At 65.9% G+C, this 20,465-nt stretch overlaps 3 protein-coding genes across 5 annotated transcripts; all 3 read right to left on the bottom strand.

Annotated features, from left to right (window-relative positions):
• Positions 1–4,197: 4,197 nt before the first annotated feature.
• On the bottom strand, positions 4,198–9,162 carry TEDC1 (tubulin epsilon and delta complex 1). 3 transcript variants are annotated; one of them, XM_058655440.1, is made up of 8 exons: positions 8,993–9,162; positions 8,839–8,917; positions 8,137–8,333; positions 7,906–8,061; positions 7,406–7,504; positions 6,434–6,520; positions 6,037–6,216; positions 4,198–4,606 (listed from the first exon to the last, which is right to left on the bottom strand). In XM_058655440.1, exons 1-8 carry the CDS (start codon positions 9,122–9,124, stop codon positions 4,277–4,279), a joined length of 1,260 nt encoding a protein of 419 aa, XP_058511423.1. In that variant the 5' UTR covers positions 9,125–9,162; the 3' UTR covers positions 4,198–4,276. The 3 variants fall into 3 exon arrangements, with proteins under 3 accessions (XP_058511423.1, XP_058511424.1, XP_058511425.1); XM_058655442.1 differs by having other exon boundaries at positions 4,317–4,606; positions 6,434–6,534; XM_058655441.1 differs by lacking the exon at positions 7,406–7,504.
• A 1,236-nt stretch (positions 9,163–10,398) lies between these two features.
• On the bottom strand, positions 10,399–11,405 carry CRIP1 (cysteine rich protein 1). The gene is made up of 5 exons (XM_004584255.2): positions 11,322–11,405; positions 10,840–10,934; positions 10,707–10,764; positions 10,587–10,633; positions 10,399–10,505 (listed from the first exon to the last, which is right to left on the bottom strand). Exons 1-4 carry the CDS (start codon positions 11,359–11,361, stop codon positions 10,593–10,595), a joined length of 234 nt encoding a protein of 77 aa, XP_004584312.1. The 5' UTR covers positions 11,362–11,405; the 3' UTR covers positions 10,399–10,505; positions 10,587–10,592.
• Positions 11,406–15,791: 4,386 nt separating this feature from the next.
• CRIP2 (cysteine rich protein 2) lies at positions 15,792–19,976 on the bottom strand. Its single transcript, XM_058655372.1, has 8 exons — positions 19,828–19,976; positions 17,174–17,268; positions 17,045–17,102; positions 16,805–16,945; positions 16,658–16,726; positions 16,485–16,579; positions 16,188–16,245; positions 15,792–16,100 (listed from the first exon to the last, which is right to left on the bottom strand). The coding sequence occupies exons 1-8, from the start codon at positions 19,868–19,870 to the stop codon at positions 16,033–16,035; spliced, it is 627 nt and encodes a 208-aa protein (XP_058511355.1). The 5' UTR covers positions 19,871–19,976; the 3' UTR covers positions 15,792–16,032.
• Between the last annotated feature and the right edge of the window lie 489 nt (positions 19,977–20,465).

The raw sequence follows: 20,465 nt of genomic DNA on the forward strand, positions 1-20,465 counted from the left end.
CGCTGCGGGCGCCCTGGACCTTGGCCGCGGCTCGGGCCGGGGTCCTCTGTCAGCTGTGGCAAGACCTCGAGCGTCCCTGGACCCGCTGCGCCGGCGCCGCAAAGGGAAGCTGAGCGGCTGATGGCCGGGACTGCGGACAGAGCTGCCCCCACTGTACCCTGGCCTGCGCGCCCCTACCCACCGCGAGCCATTCCATCCCTAGAGCACAGGCCGACGTGTGTTCTGCGGGACATGTGCCACGCAGGATCCTGGGGCGAGGAGGGGTGGAGCCAAACCCATCCAGGCCTGTTCTGCACCATGCTGCTGGTGGGCTGTGAGCAGGTGGATGGCCCCGGGGGGAGGGGGCAGAGTTGGGCTTGGAGCGCTGTCCCAGCAGTCCACTCCCGCCCCTGGGGAAGGCCCACAGGACCTCCCAAAATTGGGCTTACCCAGGAAGGGACTGCATCCGGCGAGGGAGGAGGGCTAGAGGAAGGGCACGAACCCAGAACACTGTACGGCCCATTACCCCCACGCTCTGCCAGGGCCCAGCTGGGCGCCCCGCGAACCCAGGCCACCCTGCCCCCTCCATGGTCCAACTGGGTGCCCCACGAACACAGGCCACCCCGTCCCCTGCCAGGGTCCAACTGGGTGCCCCGCGAACCCAGGCCACCCCGTCCCCCGCCATGGTCCAACTGGGTGCCCCCGCAAACACAGGCCACCCTACCCCCTCCATGGTCCTACTGGATGCCCTGCAAACCCAGGCCACCCGTCCCCTGCTGAAGTCCAGCTGGGTGCCCCACAACCCCAGGCCACCCCGCCCCCTCCATGGTCCCAACTGGGTGCCCCGCAACCCCAGGTCATCCTGTCCCCCGCCAGCTGGGTGCCCCGTGACCCTAGGCCATCTCACCCCCCGCCAGGGTCCAAATGGGTGCCCCGCAACCCCAGGCCACCCCGCCCCCCCAGGGCCCAGCTGGGTGCCCTGTGACCCCAGGCCACCCTGCCCCCCACCAGGACCCAGCTGGGTGCCCCAAAACCCCAGGCCACCCTGTGCTCTGCCAGGGTCCAGCTGGGTGCCCCGCAACCCCAGGGACCCTGCACCCCGCCAGGCCCCAGCTGGGCGCCCCTCAACCCCAGGCCACACCACCCTCCTCCAGGGCCCAGCTGGACACCCCGTGACCCAGTCCCATAAGGCGAGAGTCAGGGGCTGGGCAAGGGCAGCAGCTGCCTCTGGAACTTCTCTCCTGGAGATTCCAGAAGGAAGTAGCCCCAAGAGAACCACCAAAGGGAGACAGTGTGGGAGATGGGGAGGCCACACTGCTGCTCACTCAGGCCCCCTGTGGCCCAGTGGGTCCTGCCAGGTAGGGCAAACATGCTGGAAGGAAGTGGTGGGCTGAGTGGATGGGATGGCGTGCTCAGGCCCCACAGTCGGGAGTCACCACAGGCCACGGCCTAGGATGCACTGAGGGCCTGGGCTGGAGTCAGCTCCGCCTGCCAAGGCCCCTGGATGGACAGTGCTCTGGTCCACCAGGTGGGAGACTCAGAGGGAGTCCCTGGTGGCTTCTTCCACCACGGCTGTCAGTTAGTCGGTGTACAGATTCAAGGAACCCTGATCATAAGCCGAGCATTAACAGCGCTCAGTGAGGCCCCATGGCTTAATTTAAAGAGCTGTTATCAGACAAACCAGAATGCCGAGGAGGACCTGGTCAGCAGACAGAAGCCACCACAAGGGTCCCACAGGAAGGGCAGCAGCCCCAGCTACCAGGGGCAGGGGAAGGCAGGAGCTCCCCAAGGCAGCGAGGCAGGAACTCAAACGGCAGATGGGGCCAAAAGCAGCTGGGGTCCCCACCTGCAGCACCAGCACCCCACATGAACTTCGGTTTAAGCCCTGGCTGCTCCACTTCTGACCCAACTCCCCACTAGTGGCTTGGGAAAGGAGTGAAGCATGGCCAAGTGCTTGAGCCCTGCCTTCACGTGGGAGACCTGGAAGAAACTCCAGGCTTCATATGGGCTCAGCTGTATGAAGCTGTGTGTGGCCGTTGTGGCCACATGGGGCCCTATGTGAGCATGGGACAGCCTGGCTCATCCAGGGATCCTCCTGGGGGATGGATCCAAGCACTGAGCTGTTCTCTGCAGCGTGCAGGTGCATTCCTGGGAGACTGGACAGAAAGCAGTGGCCAGGCCTAGAACAACTGCTTTGCTTCAGGCATCTCCCCCAGTGGATCAAGGCCCCAGCACCCACCCATCCCACCCCAGTGGCTCAGTGCCCTGTCCCTCAGCACCCTGTCCCCCAGCACCCACCCACCCACCCCAGTGGCTCAGTGCCCTGTCCCTCAGCACCCTGTCCCCCAGCACCTACCCATCCCAGTGGCTCAGCACCTTGTCCCCCAGCACCCACTCACCCCAGTGGCTCAACATCCTGTCCCCCAGCATCCACCCACCCCAGTGGCTCAGCGCCCTGTCCCCCAGCATCCATGCACCCTCACACTGCTGCTTTATCTTCATAATTTCATTTATTATCATTCGGCCTGAAAGATTAGAAGCACAGGGACAGACCTCCTGCTTCCTGCCCCAACTCTCACCATAGCTGGCGCTGAGGCTGGGCCAGGCTAAATGCAGGAACCCAGCACTGCACTCACCCACAGGCGTGTCAGAGATCCAAGCCTTTGAGCCACGGCCTGCCTCTCCTAGGGGACACTCTAGCCGGCAGCTGGAGCCAGGACTAGGACCCAGCATCACCTGCCAACCACCCATCTCAGACAAAACCAGCCAAGGAGGCAGGTGTGGCCCTGGAGGAGCGCCTAGCTGTTGACGGTAATGCGCAAGCCCCCCCAGCCCTGCTGGGCTGACACCTGCTGTGTCACCACACACACACCCCTCCTGACCACAGCAGCTCAATCCTGCTGGCCTCCAGTGGCCGCCACTCCCTGTCCCTCTCATCACCACCCCCAAGCCTCCTGCCAATGCCCCATGCCTCTCAGAGCTTGTACTCACTGGGGCTGCAGTGCCGACCCCAGCCCAGGTCTCCCGTGAGATCCGGACCTCCATCCATCCCGCTCTCTGTATGCAGCACCTGCCCTTGTTTTAAAGATTCAGTGACTTAAAAGCCAGGATTCCAAAAAGAGACATTTCTGTCTACTGGTTTACCGCTTGAACCTGCACAACCCAGCGACACACCAGCCAAAGCCAGCCGTACAGACCTCTACCCAGGTGTCCCCGTGACTGCTGAACAAATACTGGAGCCACCACTGCTGCCTCCCGGGGGCACATCAGCCAGAAACTGCCTCAGAACCGGGCCAGAGCAGGACTGGCACATGGCTTCAAGTGACAGCTGAGCCACCCCAAGGGAGACTGGCTGTGAGGGGGCGGAGCTGTTTGCCATTAGCACCCTTGTTCCTGGTCCCCCACTCCAGCCCCCAAGCTTCCTGTGCCCTGGCACTCCTGGGGAAGCCCGCAGGATCTCCCAGGAACAGCTGCCACCCAAGGCCCAAGCCCCACTGCCCACTGCCGAGCTGCCCACTTGCCCCACATGGGGCCCAGGCCAGCTGTTAGGAGGGAACACGGAAGGCCCCAATGGCTGTGGGAAGGGGCTTGAGGCCGTGGGGATTCCAGTGCGCCCAGGGCCTGGTGCCCAGAAATCACACAAGCCAGGACACGGCTTCTCCCTAAGGCCCTGTCCCCTCAGGAGCTCAGGTCAACACCACATGGACACCGCAGACCAAAGGCAGGGCGCAGCTCCTTGGTGCGGCAGATTGGCGGGGAGGGTATAAACCCTGGCCAGGGCCCATGGGCCAGTCCGGGAGGAGGCTGCCCAAGCCTGGCCATCCTGTTGGTGCTGCCAGGACCTGCACCTGGGAAAGGCCGGTGGAAACTCCAGCAGAACCACCTCCAACCGAGGGGAGGCGGTGGCTGAAAGCCAGGCCCAGCCCAGCCCACCAGGGAACACTCTGAGGCGGCAGGGGTGCCGGGGGCTGCGTCCCAGTACAAAGCGGCCTTTGTCAGGCATGTGAGCTGGCCAGGCAGCTTCAGCACAAAGCTGTTCTGTCCACCGATGCCCTGCCCCCGCCTGACAGAGCTCCCCATACCCAACCCGCAGCAGGGCCCAGGGTGAGCAGCGAGGGGCCCTCCAGGGCAGCCCTCCCACTGGCCCGTCCCAACACAGAAGCTGAGCAGCTGGCATGACTGTTTATTTCAGAGCCCCCCACCAAGGACCTAAGCTAGCCATGACCTGCCCGCAGGTGGGCACCCATGCCAGCTGGACCCTGCTCCTCTGACACTCTCAGCAGGCTCCGGCCAACCCTCAGGGTCCAGGCGCTGGGATCCAGATGAGACCAGGCAGCGCTTCGGCCAGCCTGGCCAGCTCCCGTCGACATTGTTCCTGCAGCTGGCACAGCAGCGCTTCCAGGCAGGCCTCCTGGCTTCTCAACAGACCGATGACTTCCGCAGCCTGCAGACCCTGGCTGGCCGGCATCCCATCCTCACTTCTCACCAGCCGATGGGGCCCAAGGGGCTGGGCAGGGCTGCTGCCCTCCTCCCAGGACTGCTGGAGGGCGGCCAGTGCCTGGCCCACGGCCTCCCGCACGGTCTGCCGAGAGCGGCTCCACTGCGGCCCCTGGCCCTGGCCATCCACCTGCGACAGGACAGAGCCTCAGCTGGAGCTGCCCTGACCCCTGGACCCGGCGTCCCTGCAGCTGCTCCTGGAGAGGTGCGGGCGGACCCCAGGCACGCCCCGCTTCACCTTTGCCAGCAGTGTGCTCCCAGGGACCCCAAATCCAACAAAGCCTGCTGCACCCCGACAGGAACCCCAGATGCTGACGGGAACAGGGTCCTCCGGCCCTCAAGTTTCCCCCAGGACCACCTGTGTGGGCCCAGCTTCCTGTGGGGGGATGTGGGCCTGGTTCTGGCAGCCAAGCCCCCAAGCCCCAGGCCCACCCAGCACCCAGGACAGAGCCCTTGGTGACACACTCCCTGGTGACCTTCAGGAATAGTGCAGGGGACATCTGTGCAGTGGACAGCAGATAGAGGAGTCCTATCACCCCTCAGGGTTACTGGACTCTAGGGGGCACCAGGCCTGCAATTGAGGTTGAACCAGTTCAGCAGCAAAAGCTTCCCTGTGTGCAACAGACACGGGAAGGGCTCACCACCCTGCTTCAGGGCAGGGGCGGCAGGGCCTCCCAAGAGATCTGGACTGAGTCCCTGCTTCAGCCACAGCCGGGGGTCAGGCAGGCAGCCCGGGCGACCCAGCAGCCGGGACTCCTTGTCTGTTCCATCTGTCTGCACCTCTCAAGCAAATAAGAACAGGGCTGTGGCACAGCCAGTGAGGTTGTCGCCTGCAGTGTCAGCATCCCGTATGGGCTCTGGTTCTAAAACCAGTGGCTCTACTCCCATACGGCTCCCTGCCTGGAAAGGGTCTGGGAAAGTGATGGAGGATGGCCCAAGGCCTAGGGACCCCAGAGCAGGCTCCTGGCTCCTGGCTTCAGATCTGCCCAGTGCTGAATATTGAGCCATTTGGGAAGTGAGCTAGTGGATCAAAGATCTCTCTGTAACTTGGCCTTTCAAATGAACAAATCTTTAAAGTTAAATTAATAATAAAAACAGGACCCAGGCCCAGCAGCGTGGCCTAGGGGCTAAAGTCCTCGCGTTAAACGCGCCGGGATCCCATATTGGCGCCGGTTCTAATCCCGGCAGTCCACTTCCCATCCAGCTCCCTGCCTGTGGCCTGGGAAAGCAGTCGAGGACGGCCCAAAGCCTTGGGACCCTGCACCCGCGTGGAAGACCCGGAAGAGCTCCTGGCTCCTGGCTTCAGATCGGCGCAGCACCGGCCGTTGTGGTCACTTGGGGAGTGATTCATCGGACAGATGATCTTCCTCTCTATCTCTCTGCTACTCTCTGTATATCTGCCTTTCCAATAAAAATAAATACACTTTTAAAAAATAAATAAAAACAAACAGCCTGCAATTCTAGAAGTGACTCAGCTCCATCAGCACTTCCCTGGAGTCCCCCGCCATGGGGGAGGGGGTGGCGTGGAGCTGGGCACAGCCTGTGCCTGCAGGGCCTCACCCTGGCCTCCCAGGCTGCCCGTCTTGGCTCTGCTGCCTCCCGCAGCTCCTCCTGCAGGCCCTGTAGGTCCCGCTCCAGCAGCTCCCACTCGTCAACTCCACGCTTGGGAATCCTGGGCAGACATGCGGGCGGGGAGGCTGGGGTAGGAGTCCCCGCAGGGCAGACGCCCAGAACCGTGTCCTGCAGAGAGACACATGTGGGTGTGCTGGCCCAGGCCCCACCTGGTGGCACAAGGGCAGTGCCCAAAGCAGTGGTGACCCCCGATGCCAGTCACTCAGCAGGTGCAGTGTCCGGGAAGGCCTGGAGGCCACGGGACCAGCAACGTGGGCCTCCCCACAGGTGCAGCAGGCACCCCCCCACAGGTGTACCCCCCACAGGTACAGCAGGCACCCCTCACCAGCCACTGCCAGTAGACAAGCTGGCTGTCCCGCCAGTGCATCGTGGCCTCCAGGCGTGTGTTCTCACTCTCCAGGGCCTGCAGCAGCTGCAAAGAGAGACCTTGCACAGGCCGGGGAAGCCCAAGCTCCCCTCCCTGCAAGCCCCACCACCCACTCAGTGTCCACTGAGTAGTCTCCCTGCAGGCGCTGTGCCTGCCGAGGGGTTGATTACAGAGGAGCAGCCTTGGGGCCCGGGCCGGCTCAGAGGGGCCTCTGGGACCTGACTGCCGGTTCAGGTCCCCCACGCCACTTCCACAGGGGTCAGAGCCAAGGGCAGGCCCAGGAGGCCCCCACGAGCCATTGCAGACAAGAGGAGACCCAGGTGGCACAAGGCTCCAGGACTGGACCCGCCAACACAATGTGGCACAGGGTCACCTGTCCCTGCCTCACGCCACCTGTGCCCATGGAGGGACAGGGCAGGGAAGGGGGCTGAGTCCCAGGCCTGTTCCCCGGTTATACACACTGGGGGCCAGGCAAGGCCAACCCAAGTGTCAGCAAGTGCTAGACCTGTCCGGCTGCCACGTGACAATGGTGGGCAGGTCCTGCAGTGTGGGTCAGCAGGAGGGGCAGTGGGGCCTGAGCACCCAATGCCGAGATACCACCAGCTCGAGCTGATATGGCTTCTGCCAGGCCCAATCACCCTGAGGCCCAGGGGCCCACCACTGGAGACAGCCCCAGCCTGGTACAATTCCCAGAGGCCCCTCTGAGCCAGCCGGGGCCCCAGGGCTGCTCCTCCGTAATCAACCCCTCGGCAGGCACAGGATGAGAACGGGACCAACCTGTGTCCAGGCTTACCTCCTTCACCCCAGAGACACCCCTCGGGGTGACCAGCCCACCCTGGTGCCTGTGCCCTAAGACCCTGCCACAGGCAGCCTGTCCCAAAGAGTTTGAGACAGTGAACTCATGGACCCCAGAGCCTCCCAGGCTCTCACCTGCCGGCCACTCTCTGGGTCCCTGAGAGCCTCAGTTTCCACAACAGACAGGTGATCGAGGCTGCAGTCGCTGTGGCAGCCGCGCGTGAACATGTGGATCTGAAACAGCCAGGGCCAAGCCAACCTGAGCGGGCCCAGCGCAGAAGCAGCCAGCCTTCGAGGGGACCATGGCAAGGAGCTCCTGGCTAGGGCCCCCCCAGCCTCCTCACCGCACAGCTCCACTGGGCAGCAGCCAGGCCCACGACTTGAAGGGTGTGGGCCCCAGCAGGGAGACCGGCCTTGGCTAGGCACAGCAGCCCAGAGGCCACACGTGCACATACGGAGCAACTGGCCCACCTAGAGCGGTGGGGTGGGGCGGGCCTCCCCGGGGGCAAGGGAGGACACCCTATAGGGGGACCAGGTCTGCCAAAGACGGAGTGTGGATGACAGGCCTCAGCCAGGCAGCCAGCAGCCCCTGGGCCCCTGCTGCCCAGCTCCCCGAGGCTCACGGAGAGGTCCACCTTGCTCAGGAGGGCAGCGTGCTCCTGCTGACTGCACATCAGGCCTCGCCACCGCAACCGCAGCGTTCCCATCAGCCACTGCACCAGGCGCACGTCCAGGGGGCCCTCAGGGGCCAAGGAGGGTGCAGCTGGGCCGGGCCTGGCCGGCAACTCGCACTGGAGAGGGGACAGTGGAGATGCAGCCCAGAGCGCAGAAGAGGCCCCCAGAGCTCGCCCTCATCCCACACCCACCTGGAACGCCGGCATCCTGTCTCCCAGCTGCACGCGCGTCTGGGCCAGCAGCTGTTCCAGCAGGGGCCCCCGGGCCAGGAGCCAGGACAGCGCCAGCAGCAGCTCCCGGCTGCCCTGCGAGCCGTCCTCCGGCAGCTGCCACAGCGCCCGCCGCTGGTAGCCCTGGGCGCGCAGCGAGGCCTTCACCCAGCGGGCCTCTGCAGGGGACGGTGGGCTGAGGGGCACGCGGCGGCACCGACCCGAGCAGGCCGAAGGGACAGCGCTCCTTCCCCGGCCGGGGTCAGTGCTGCCCCGTCCACCTTCCAGGGAGGCGGGGCTCCGCGAGAGGGGCGTGGTTAGAGCCTTAGGGGCGTGGCTCCCCGAAAGGGGTTGGCCCACCTGGAGGGCGGAGCCAGTGCCTTTGGGACGGGGCTCCTGGAGGGCGGGGCTCTTGATTGGAGGCGGGACTCAGGGCCGGAGATCACGTAGGGGGCGGGGCTCTGTCGGGGCGGGGCCCGAGGGCAAGCTCACTTAGAGGGCAGGGCAATGCGGGAGACGGAGCTCGCTTAGAGGGCGGGGCCAGGGGCGGGGCTCCAGGGCGGAGCTCGCTTGGAGGATGGGGGCGGAGCTTGCTCGGAGGGAGGGGGCCGGGCTCACTTGGAGGGCGGGTCCGGGGCGGGGCTTGTCTAGAGGGCGGGGCAGGGCGGGGCCGGGCTGGCTCACCTGGGCCGAGCGAGGCGGGAACTGCGGGCGCCGGCAGCGCCGACAGCACACGGGCGAGGAGGCTCCAGAGCGCGGCGGCCTGCGGAAGAGAACGAGCGGCGAGCGGGACAGTCTCCTCCGCGCCGCCCGGCCCGCCCGGCCCCGCCGCGCTCACTGCTTCCGGACGGTCGAACTTGGCGCGGCGGAAGGTCTCGGGGTTGGGCGCGGCGGGCAGCGCCCGACTCAGCGCGGCGATGGCCTCGGGCAGGGCAGCCGCCCCGCGTACCCGGCGCCGCCACCGCGCCATGCGCCCGCCGCCCGGTCCGCGCCGCCAATCACAGGGTCGGGCGCCTGTGGCCAATCACGGGGCGCCAACCACAGGGCGGGCCAGCGCATGTGGCCAATCACGGGGCGGGCCGACACCTGTGGCCAATCGCGGCTCAGGCCCCTGTGCCAGGTCCCGGCGTTTGAGTGCTTGGCGCTCCGACCCGTCCGGATGCACTTCCGGTTGTTCGACAACTCCAAGGAGCCCCCCCATGAGGAGGGCTGCGAGCTGAGTGGACGGAGGAGTGGAGGAGGAGGGCCTTGAACCCGTGCACGGGAAGGGCCTTGAACCCGTGTACAGGAAGGGTACACGGAGAGGTCCTCGAGCCGGATGGACAGAGGAGTAGACGGGGAGGGCCTTGAACCCGTGGGCAGGAAGGGTGCAGGGCCTCGAGCCGGGTGGACGGGGAGAGTGCAGGGGAGGGCCTTGAACCCGTGAACAGGAAGGGTGCGGGGCCTCGAGCCGGGTGGACGGGGAGCTCGAACCCGTGCACGGGGAGGGTGGACAGGAAGGGTGCACCGGGACGCCTTCAGGGGCAGCGCTGGACGGGCCCGCGTGTTTCCGGGGTGGCCGGCAGGGAGACCCGAGCAAGGGCCTGCAGGACGCCCACGGCTGCTTGCCTTCCTCCCGACCCACTGCTGCCAGTCCTGCCGCCCGGGCTTCTCTCCGCCTCCACTTTTGTCCCCGACCTCCAGCTCGCGTCCACAGGGTCCTGGTCTGGCCGCAGTCCCTCGCACCCCTGCCGCCCCGGCACACCCTGCTGACTCTCCACTTTGCAGGCCCAGCCCTACGGTCACCCCGCTCCAGGCATGGGGTGGGCCCTCCGCTGCCTCGTGCCTTGGAGAGCATGGACCCTGCCCACAGTGTCCCCCAGGGCAGGCCACAGCGCACCCTGGGCGGCTCCTGCTTGGCTGGTAGGGTTTCCAGGGTGCGTGGTGGGGTGGGTGGATTCGGGTGGGGTGGCAGGAAGTGGGAAGAGGGCAGGCCAGGAGTCCTCCCCAAGTGGCTGGGAGGGCGCAACCTGCAGCTGACTCTTGTGACTGCCCCACCCACTCCCAGAGGCATCACCCCTAGCCCTGGGCAGCCCGCAGAGGGTCTGGCCTCTGTGGGTCTGGGAATTGGCAAAGGGACATGACCAGAGCAGATACCCCGGAATGGCCCCCAGGGGAAGTGTATCAAGAGTATCCATGGCAGGGCCTGGGTTGCAGCCCAACATCATGTGGCCACAAACACGCACAGATCTCCCACACACACACAGGTCTCCCAGTGCTCAGTTTATTGAGTGGGGGCCACAAGGGAGCGCTGGGCGTCAGGGGACAAGGCCTGGCATCTGCATTGGGCCAGGGGGCAGGGGTCTCAGCACCTGCGCAGACAGATGAAGGAGAAGTGAGCGGGGGTCCAGCCCCAGACCTGGGGGCCACTTGCTCCCCGGGGTGCTGCTTACCAGCGCTCACTTGAACGTGTGACTCTCGGCGCCGCCGCGCCCGAAGCCTGCAGGCAGAGGCGGAAGCGGTCAGCGCCCCGTGGGGCGCACCCTGGGGGAGGGGAGGGGAGGGGAGCCTACCTTTGGGCCCGAACATGGCGGAGTAGCAGGGGTGGTTGCAGTAGGGTTTGCCTTCATGCTGCAAGGACACGGCGGGAGGTGAGGCGGCCCCCGCCCTGCCCTCGCGCCCCCTTCCCTCGCCACCGCACCTTACCTCAGCGTGGCCCCCGGAGGTCAGCGTCTTCCCACACTTCTCACACTTGAGGCAGGGTCGGTGCCAGTCCTTGCCCAGGGAAGTCACCCGCTCGGCTGCAGAGGCGACGGGGGCCCTGAGACCCTGCACCTGGCGCCCAGCCCACGCTGTGCCCCCGCGCACCCCCGGGTTCCCTCCCCCGAGTGGACGCCAGCGGCCAGAGGTTGCACGGGTCGATTCCGTCTCTTTCCGCTTAGCTCCAGCCCCAGCCTAGCTCGCGGGGTCCCCGCCCAGGGCGCGCCAGTGGCCAAGCGGGAAGACCCGGGGGCTGGAGATGGGGAGACGGAGATTGGAGACCCGAGGGCAGGAAATGGAGACGGGAAGACGCAGACGGGGAATCCCGGGGGAGGGGGACGGGAGATGGAGATAGGGAGACCCCGGGACAGGGGATGGAGACAAAGCCGGGCGCCTCACAGCGCGCTTGGCCCCGGGGCGGCGCTCACCAAAGTACACCTCCTTGTCGCACTTGGGACATTTGGGCATGGCCGCGGCAGCGGTGACAGCAAGAGCAGACTGTGGGCTCGAGACTGGGTGGGTCCGGCCGGGTCCGTGCCTTTCAGGAACCCGGGACCCCGCCCCTTGGAGGCCCGCCCCTACGCCCCGCCCCGAGCCGGTGGAGGGGGCACTTGGACCCCGAGGACCTCGGATCTAGACCAACAAGCGGAGAAGGGGCAGGGGGTGCCTACCCGCTCCCGGGGTGACCCCCACGGGGCCGAGCGCATGCTCTGGGGGGCAGTGACCGTTCCTCTCTCAGCAGGCGCAGAATGGCGCACCTGCCACAGTTCGCACCCGTCAGAGCCTGGACGCACTCGGTCACTCCCAAATCCCGAGGAAATGTGTGTGCAAGCGGGACCCTGGCGACCCCCAAGGAGAGGATGCAGGGATTTTCCAGGAGGGCCTTGACCTGGCAGCCTCCGCCCTGCCCCTCCCTGGGGAAGCCCCGTGGAATGGCCTGGGGGAGTCCTGAAGACTAAGGGGAGGAGGTTCCTCTCCTGGGCCAGGATGATGAACTGTGAGGGTTGAACCCTTATCTCCACCGGGGAGTTGCCCAGTGCACCCGGGTGAGGCAGAGGCCGCCTGACCCGTGCCAGGTGGAGACGGTCCGCCTGCCCCACCCTAGCCCAGCGGCAACAGAGACCTGGGGCTGCACCCCTGCCCTCCAGCCACCGCCCTGGAGTGGATACCAGCCCCACTTCCCTGTTTCCCCTCTAGGGGGCTTTGCCAGGTTCCCAGAGCTGGTGGCCGGCCAAGACCTCCTCCCCTGCCCTGGAGCCTGCATGCCCCGAGACCCCAGCCTGTTCTCATCCCAGGGCCCAGCATGAGGGCTTTCCCACCGTCCCTCACCAGCTGCCGGCCCACCCATCAACCATCCTCATCTCCCCTCAACGCACACAGCTGGGGAAAACAGAACATCACCCCTGTCCAGGCAGGGCCTGCTGGAAGCAGACAGCCTCTTCCGCTGCTGCCCCAGGGCGGTTCCAGGCCCCATCCTCAACAGCCCAACCTCACCGTCTGCAGTCCCCAGGCCTGACACTGGAGCCACTGCACCTCCCATTTGGACGCTTCGCTGGGCGGCCCTCCATTTGGCCCCCAGCATGGGGGAGAGAGGACAGCTCCCAGGGAGGTGGGACAACTGAGGCTACGCATGTCCATTGCAGAGTTCCACACCAAGGTGTATCCTGCCCCCACAACTCTCTCCAGACATCTGAGACCTCAGGTTGGGCCCCCACTGCAGCTCTGCAAGTGCCACAGGACCCAGCTGGGGTCCACCAACCCGCCCATGCGGAGACTCCATGCCCTGCCCCTCCCTGGCTAGCCTGAAGCCCACTCCCAGGCCTGCACTTCTGTTTTCCGAAGATAGCTAGAGTTCAGGCTGGCAGTCCAAACTCCGTCCAGGCCCTGGCTTTCAGGAGACAGAGCCAGCAGCAAGCAGTTAGCAGAGGCAGATGACCTGGGAAGGGGCCAGGGAGGGTTGGCATGGCTTCGGGGGCTCTGGGAGCCAGGCCAGGCTACCTTCCTGCTCTCCATACCCCAGCCCCAGAGCACCCTGCCCAGCCACCTCCACGCCTGCCAGAACATGTCCCGGAACCCCAGGGCCTGTCCTCCGGGTGCCTGTAGGGATGTGCGTGGGTGTGCCCTCTGGTCCTGGCCCCAACCCCACCCAGCCACAGGGATGCTGCTCACCATGGAATACTGGCTGAGGCAAGTGGGAACAATGACCTCAGCCTCCCCGCACTCTGGACTCCAGCCCTTCCCTGCATGGCAGAGTCCCCCTGAAAACTGGGGTGATGGCTCTCCCTGGCCTTCCTTTCTGTTATTTTCTGTTACCATGGTCCCAGACGGGGAGGATGCCAAGGGGGCAAGGGCCAGGGCTGCACCCTCTTTGTTGATTCACAGCAGTTTTTACACCACTTGGCAACACAGCACACAGATACGGAGCCACAAGGACTCACACAGTCACAGATAACACACACACGCACACATGATTACAGTCACCCATAGACAATCACAGACACACACACACACAGCCTCACAGACCCCTGCAACCCTCCCGACATGGCACCCCCACTGGCCTGACTCTCAGGCTCCTCCCCCTACCCCAGATACAGGCTCCCTCCTGCCATGGTCCCCACACCCCTTGAGATTCAGCTACAGGATCCAGGTCCCTGCTTCCAGCTGCCCCCCACCCCTCTGTCCCTCCCCTCCAGAGCCTAAAGGACACAGCTGCCCTGCAGTCATACAGGCTTCTGTGCCCACAGCGGCCCTCCTGCACCAGGATGTACATGAATGCCAAGGACCCTCAGCTCATGCTGCCCCGTGCCCACCCTGTGCCGTGGCTGCCTGGGAGCCGCACCAGGACCCAGATGGCAGGGCTGTCCTTTCAGTGCCCTGCTGATGACCTGACCACTGAGGAAGCGGCTATCACCCCCACCGGCAGCTCTGTTCCTGGAGTCCTCGGGGCCCTGCCCGCCAGGGCTGGCTGCCAAGCCCGGCCCAGAGTGCAGGACCCCAGCCCAAGGCTGCTCAGCCCACAGCCTCTGCCCAGGAGAAGGGTGGAGGCCTGGCCAAGGGTGACGCCCCATGCTTCCCCCCATAGTCCTGTGTTGTCCACAAGTTCCCAGGGCCTATTTTCAGCAGCTCTGTCTCCTGGGACCCTATCTGGCCTGGCCCCAAGGTAGAAAAGGCGGGGCATGGGGGTTGTTGAGTGGCCCCCAGAGGGGCTCCTTGACCCTCCAGGGCTCAGAGTGGATCCACAACATGACAGCTGTGGTGGTGTGGAGGCACAGGGGGCTGCTCAGCCTGCCCAACCTGCATTTAGGCCTCTTGTCTGGCCAGAGTGGGCCAGGCCTGGTGCCCAGCCTGCCTCCTGCAGCCAGGCCCTGGCAGCCAGCTCGAGTTCCGCACTACCTGCGGGGCAGCTGAGGCTTGCTATGTGTAGCTCTGAGGCACATTCTCTCTCTTTCTTTCTCTCTCTCAGCACACCATGAGAGTCAGGTCCTGGCTGAGGCCCCACCCTCACCTGGTGCCCTTGTCCCTGCCTACCTGGCCTGTACCAGCCCCCCAAGAGCCCACAGCCATCTGTTTTCAGGGACCCATAGGAGTGCTAGGTTTTGGGATGCCTGACTGGGGAGGGGTCAGAAGGGGGAGTAGCACTGGGAAAGACAGAGCTGACACTGGGGCCTCTGGCTCAGGGACGGGGTGGGGTTAGAGGCTGGAGGAGCAGAACCTGGGACAAGCAATGAGCCAGGCCCACGGAGCACCTGGGAGGAACTGGGAGGGGCTCTGGGGAGCTGCAGCCATCAGGAGCCCTGGCAGGGCGTGGGGCCCCTGGCCACCACCACTAGGGCTGCCCAGCAACGCCTGCAGACAAACAGTACCGGCACCCGCCCCGGTTTCCATGACAACCCCTTAGAAACAAACATAACTGCGCGTCATCCGCCCTCAGCCGGAAGCGGGCAGGTCCTGCTGGGGCAGGCCTGGGGGTGCAGTGCTGCTGTCTCAGCGGCTGAGCCTCCCTGGAGACCCCCATCCTGCCTCCATCACCCCCACTGAATAGTTTCCATTGGCAGTTTCCGGGGGAGGGGCCCAGCCCTCCCAACATCCCATCCCCTGCTAAGAGCCAGTGTCTGAGTGGACACAGGGTGCCAGGAGGGCCAGGTTCTCACCAAAGCCAACCCCCACCAGGAGCGTAGCCAGGCAGCCCCACCTGCCGCAGCCTGCTCCAGCCCCCTCCTCCCACCACAAGCTCACATTCTGGCATTCCAGCTGGAGGAGCCGGCCAGCCTGCCCAGTTCCAACTTGCCATTAGGGCAGTGATACTATTGGCAGACACTAGAACAAGCCCTGTGGCCCCTCCCCTGGCCTAGGGACACGGATGGCTGCCCACAGGACACTGGGCCCAGTGGTGGCGACTCAGCTATCTCAGCTGGTGGGCGGGGGGGAGGTGGAGCAGCCGCTGGCAGCACCAGGGCCCTGGTGAGCGGGGGGAAGGGGTGGCCACACTTGGGAATGCAGGACTGAGGGTTCAGGCTGGGCGGCAAGAGGGAAATACCCAGGTCCCATGTGGCAGACCAGGGGTGCCCTCTAGTGGACATCACACACGAGGCCAGGGGTGCAGGGGGGCCCAGGCAGCTCCTGGCCAACCCTGGGGGCCAGTGGGCCCTCACTCTTGGATAGAGCCCCCTTCTCCCACCCTGGGCCTCCCCCACCCAGAGGCACCAATCCCCACTCCAAACCCTAGGGTGTACCCCACCTCATCCTCTCAGCAGCCCCCAGCCCAGGGCCCCTCCCCTCGGTGGCTGGCACCTGCAGGAGTCCAGGCCCAGGTCCACAGCCCCCCACCAAAAGGCTCTGTCCCATGTGGGATCCACTCTGAATTACACTCCCCACCCCCTGCCCCCAGACACACAATCTTGCAATCCTCAAACACTTTATTGCCACCTGCGTGGGGGGTACACTGTGTGGGTGTGGTGGGTGCGGAAAGGCTGGGTGGGAGCTGGCGGGGCTGCTGGGCACTGTGAAGAGAGGTGCAGCCACCTCCCAGGCGTAAATAACACTGGGCAGCGGCAGAGGGAGACCCTGGGGCCCGAGCAGGCACAGCAGGGTCCAACGGCCAAAGGCAGCGGGAGGGCCAGTGCTGCCACGCGGGGACACCTAAGGCCGCATGGGGCCCTCGGGGTTGGCATCATAGATGTAGCTTCCCACGGCTCCGGTGTTCACACCTGCAGGAAGAGGTGGCAGCTGCTCAAGGGCGCGCTTCCCGCTAGGCGCTCAGCAGGGACCCTCATGACCCCTGATCACACACTCACCCTTGGGTCCGAAGAGGATTCCATAGCAAGGTTTGTGGCAGTAGGGCTGCCCATCGTGCTGGGAACGGAGGCAAGGAGGTGCTAAGCATTCTTCCCCTGCTGGCGCCACACTGGGAGCCTGGGTCCCCACCCTCGGGGAAGGCGCCCGACCCCTCCAGGACCCCTGGGTGTCCTCCCTCGGGGAAGGTGCCTGACCCCTCCAGGACCCGAGTCCTTGGGGAGAGGCCAGCAGCGTCAACAGCACAAGGCTCGCTGGGGGCCCCAGGGGCGTCGCTGCCCTCCACACCGCGCCCTCACCTCAGCATGCCCGCCAGGGGTCAGTGTCTTGCCGCAGCGCTCACAACGCAGGCATGGCCGGTGCCAGTCCTTGCCCAAGGATGTCACCTTCTCAGCTGTGGGGAGGCAGTGATGTCACCGGGTGCACCCCGCAGCCTGTGGTGGCCCATGGCCAGGCGGGGCGCAGCACTCACCAAAGTAGACCCGCTTGCCACAGCGAGGACACAGGTTGGGCTCCCCAGTGAAGGTGGTGACGCTGGAGGCTGAGGGGCAGGCTGGGGTCAGCGGGGGGCCTGGGTGCCGCCCCTCCCCTCCCCTTCCCTCCCCTCCTCCCCATTCACCTTTGCTGGGTCCTTTTGGGGCACCACCAGCTTTCCGCTCCTCCGGTCGGGCCGTGGAGACCTCAATGGGGCCGGTGATCTGGGGCCCATCGGCGGGGGGCTTCTCGTAGATGTAGGAGCCAGCACCCCCGATGTTCACACCTGCAAGTGGCCAGCATGTGGGTGCTTGCGCCCCGTGCGTCGCTCCCTCCTGCTCAGCCCTCCTCTCAGCACAGGGCTAGGGGTGGGATGTGTGCTCACCTTTAGGCCCGAAGAGTGTCGCATAGCAGGGCTTGTGGCAGAAGGGCTTCCCGTCATGCTGGGGAAAGTGCAGGGTGAGCCATGTGACCACAGCTGGGTCCCGCACCCCCAGCCCGCCACGGGGCTCACCTCTGCATGGCCGCCCGGAGTCAGGGTCCTGTTGCACCGCTCGCATTTGAGGCAGAACTTGTGCCAGTCCTTGCCCAGAGAGCTCACCTTCTCGGCTGTGGGCAGGGGAGTGTCAGGCTCTTCTGACCCCCACACACCCATGCGCTCCTCCCCGCACCTCCATGCCTCCCTCCCTATCCCCATACCTACCTTCCCCATACACCTTTCTCTTTCCCACGCCTGCCTCTCCTCACACCTGCCCCCTCACCACAGTTGCTCCTTCCCCACACCTTCCTCTCCCCACACCTGCCTCTTCCCCACACCTTCCTCTTCCCTCCCCACACCTTCCTCTCCCCTCCCCACACCTGCCTCCCCTCCCCACACCTGTCTCCCCTCCCCACACCTTCCTCTCCCCTCCTCACACCTGCCCTCTCTTCACACCTGCCCCTCCCCATACCTGTCACTACCTACACCTGCCTCTCCCCTCCCCACACCTGCCTCTCTCCTCCTCACACCTGCCCCCTCTTCACACCTGCTCCCCTCTCTTCACACCTGCCCCCTCTTCACACCTGCCCCTCCCCATACCTGTCCCCACCTACACTTGCCTCTCCCCTCCTCACACCTGCCCCCTCTTTACACCTGCTCCCCTCTCTTCACACTTGACCTCTTCACATCTGCCCCTCCCCATACCTGTCCCTTCCCTACACTTGCCTCTCCCCTCCTCACACCTGTCTCTCCCCTCTTCACACCTGATCCCCTCTCTTCACACCTGCACCCTCCCCACACCTGCCCCTCCCCACACCTGCCTCTCCCCTCCTTACTTGCCCCCTCTCCTCACACCTGCCTCCCCTCCCCACACCTCCCTGCCCCCTCCTCACACGTGGCTCCTTGCTCCACAAGGACCTGGCAGAACCGGCAGCAGCTCCCAGGCCGCCAAGCAGGGCAGTGAGGTCGATGTTCTGGGAGCCCCTACTGGATCCCACTAGCCTATATTTAGCTTTCGGATAGGAGCTGCCATGTTGGCGCCAAAGGCTCGAGGCCAGCTGTCGTGGCAGTCAGTACCCCCACCTCTCCCCCACACTGCAGGGCCCCAGTGGGCAGAAGCCAGGACCTGTCTAGTGAGCAGGGCAGGAAAGGGCGGGGGAGAAAGAGGCAGGAAGAGCGGCTGAGCAGTGCCCATCCGAAGGGAAGGGGCGGGGCTGGCCGGAGGTGGCCGCCCTGTCTGGCAGGAAGGGCCACGGGCCAGAGGCTCTTCTGGCTCAGGGTCTTAGAGAGGCCCCAGCACAACCCACCTGGGTCCTGGGTCCCAGGACGAGGCAGTACCAGCTGGGCTTTCCTGGAGACATCCAGGCCACCAGGCCCCTAGTGTGCCCCAGCCGAGAACAGCCTGTTAGCCTCAGGAGCTCTGCCGGCCCTGGCAGGGAACTGACCCTGGAACCCACAGTGGATCGATGGCCACACACTGGGGACATAATTGATTGGGTCTCTGGCCCTGGAAAGGAGGAGGGGACACAGAGTGGAGGCGTCCAGTCCATTTGGGTCCAAGCCACGCTCTGCCAGGTACTGGCTGCCTGGAGGTGGAAGGCCAGGCTCCAGAACCACAGCCCCCTTTGTACCTCCCAGGCAGGACAGAGGCCACTAGGGCCTGCCAGGGCCTTCGTCGGCTGAGGACAGGGCCAGCGGCTGCCCAAGCAGACAGAGTGCTTTCGCTTGCCAGGGTTGGCCCTGGCCCCAGACAGCCCCCAGCTGGCTGGCCTGGGGCGAAGTCATGGGCAGCTGGGCTGCAGGAGGGTCCTGAAGAAGGGCTGAGCCGGAAGCCCCTCAGCTCACAGCCACCCCAGGACAAATCTGGCCGGCAACAGTCGGCTTCCACCCCCCGCCCCCGCACATCCTGGACATGACCACTGCTCCCGGCCGGCCCCTCCCATCCCTGGGCCGTCCGGCAAGCTGTCCTCTACGCAGGCACTGGCGGCTCAGTGGGCACCGCTGGGGGCAGGCCTGGTCAGGAAGAGCAGGGCTGGGGCTGGGGAAGGGCCTGCCTACCCAGGGGACACGGGACTCTTCTGACCTTAAGGACGTGGGGGTTCCAAGAAGCTGGCGTTGCCGTGGGCGCAGGGACCAGCGCGTCCCTCCACCTCAACCCATTCCTCACCCAACACCACACCCGCGTGAAACTGCTGGGCCAACTCGCCCAGGAGGGGCAGGATGCCAAGGTCGCCCCCGCTTAGACTGAACCAGGCAGAGCCCAAATCCCACCGGACCAGCCTGGACAGAGGTCAGAGTAGAGGCTGGGCGCGGGGGCCGTCACTGCTCGGTGCCTCGCCAGCCCCTCCGAGGAGGGGTCCAGGGAGTGGAGCACAGACGGATCCGAGCGCGTGGGAAGCAAACGTGCGGCCCCGCCCGACCCCGCCCCGCGCGCAACGGGATTGCGATGGCCCGCGAGGTCAGCGCGCTCCCCAAACCCTGAGCTCGTCCCGAGGACCCACGCGCGCCCCCAACACGGGGCCGTCCCGCGTCGCCGCGGCTCCACCCTCGGGCCGTACCCGCGTGGGGTGTGCGGCGAGTCGCGGTCGGGCCACGCATCGCAGGGCCGGGCCAGGCGCACCCGAGCGAACTGCGGGCTGCGCGCCAAGGGCCGCGGGCGCGGCTCAGACCGAGCTGGGGCCGGCACTCACCGAAGTATACGGTTTTGTCGCACTTGGGGCACTTGGAAGCCATGGCCTGCGCGCCCGGTCGGCCCGCGCCCTCCGCCCGCGCCGTCTCCGCAGGGTCGCTTGCGGCCGCGCCCGCGCCTCCGCCCGCCCCGCCGCCAGCCGTCCATTGGCTCGGCAGCCGGGGCGGGGCCTCGGGAGCCCGCCGCCGCCCCTGGCCGCCGGGCGGTGGGGGACGAGGGGACGAGGGCGCACCTGCCACGGATGGAGCACCCCGCGTCCCTGGCGTCTTAGGTGGGGTCTGCAGGGGCGCGACCCGGCCGTTTCCATGGCAACGTCGGGGCTGCGGCCCGGGTGCATCCCCAGGCCGTGGGCGGGGGTGCAGCACCTAAGGTCCCAACTCGCTGGACCGGGTCTCCTGCACCCGGACCCTGAGCAACCATCTCGCCGAGGGGGCTCGGGCGAGACCACCCACTCGCCACATTGTGCTGCCCGCTTCCCTTTGTTGCTTAGTTTCCATAGCAACAGCCGCGCGGTTCGGGGACCCCGAGTCGGATTCCAGGCCAGGCAGCCTTGATGTCACTTGCACGCAGGTTGACAGACAAGGGGTGTCCAGCGCGTGACACTGGTGTGCTAGTGGGCCCTGAGTAAACAGTGCCACA

Source organism: Ochotona princeps, chromosome 26 (assembly GCF_030435755.1).
Source record: "Ochotona princeps isolate mOchPri1 chromosome 26, mOchPri1.hap1, whole genome shotgun sequence".
In the NCBI taxonomy this organism is placed as follows: domain Eukaryota; kingdom Metazoa; phylum Chordata; class Mammalia; order Lagomorpha; family Ochotonidae; genus Ochotona; species Ochotona princeps.

Bases quoted from the DNA above. Each gene is read 5' to 3' on its own strand.
- CRIP2 (XM_058655372.1), bottom strand. From the start codon at position 19,870: ATGGCTTCCAAGTGCCCCAAGTGCGACAAAACCGTATACTTCG. The intron at 16,727-16,804 runs GTGAATGGGGAG...CCTGCCCCTCAG, and splicing joins CCCAAAAGGACCCAGCAAAG to CCTCCAGCGTCACCACCTTC. The intron at 16,246-16,484 runs GTGAGGGCGCGG...CTCCGTTCCCAG, and splicing joins CCCCTGGCGGGCATGCTGAG to CACGATGGGCAGCCCTACTG.
- TEDC1 (XM_058655440.1), bottom strand. From the start codon at position 9,124: ATGGCGCGGTGGCGGCGCCGGGTACGCGGGGCGGCTGCCCTGCCCGAG. The intron at 8,062-8,136 runs GTGGGTGTGGGA...TCCCCTCTCCAG, and splicing joins ACAGGATGCCGGCGTTCCAG to TGCGAGTTGCCGGCCAGGCC. The intron at 6,521-7,405 runs GTGAGAGCCTGG...CTCTCTTTGCAG, and splicing joins ACCCAGAGAGTGGCCGGCAG to CTGCTGCAGGCCCTGGAGAG.
- CRIP1 (XM_004584255.2), bottom strand. From the start codon at position 11,361: ATGCCCAAATGTCCCAAGTGCGACAAGGAGGTGTACTTTG. The intron at 10,765-10,839 runs GTAAGGTGCGGT...GTGTCCTTGCAG, and splicing joins CCTCCGGGGGCCACGCTGAG to CATGAAGGCAAACCCTACTG. The intron at 10,634-10,706 runs GTAGGCTCCCCT...CTCTGCCTGCAG, and splicing joins CGCCATGTTCGGGCCCAAAG to GCTTCGGGCGCGGCGGCGCC.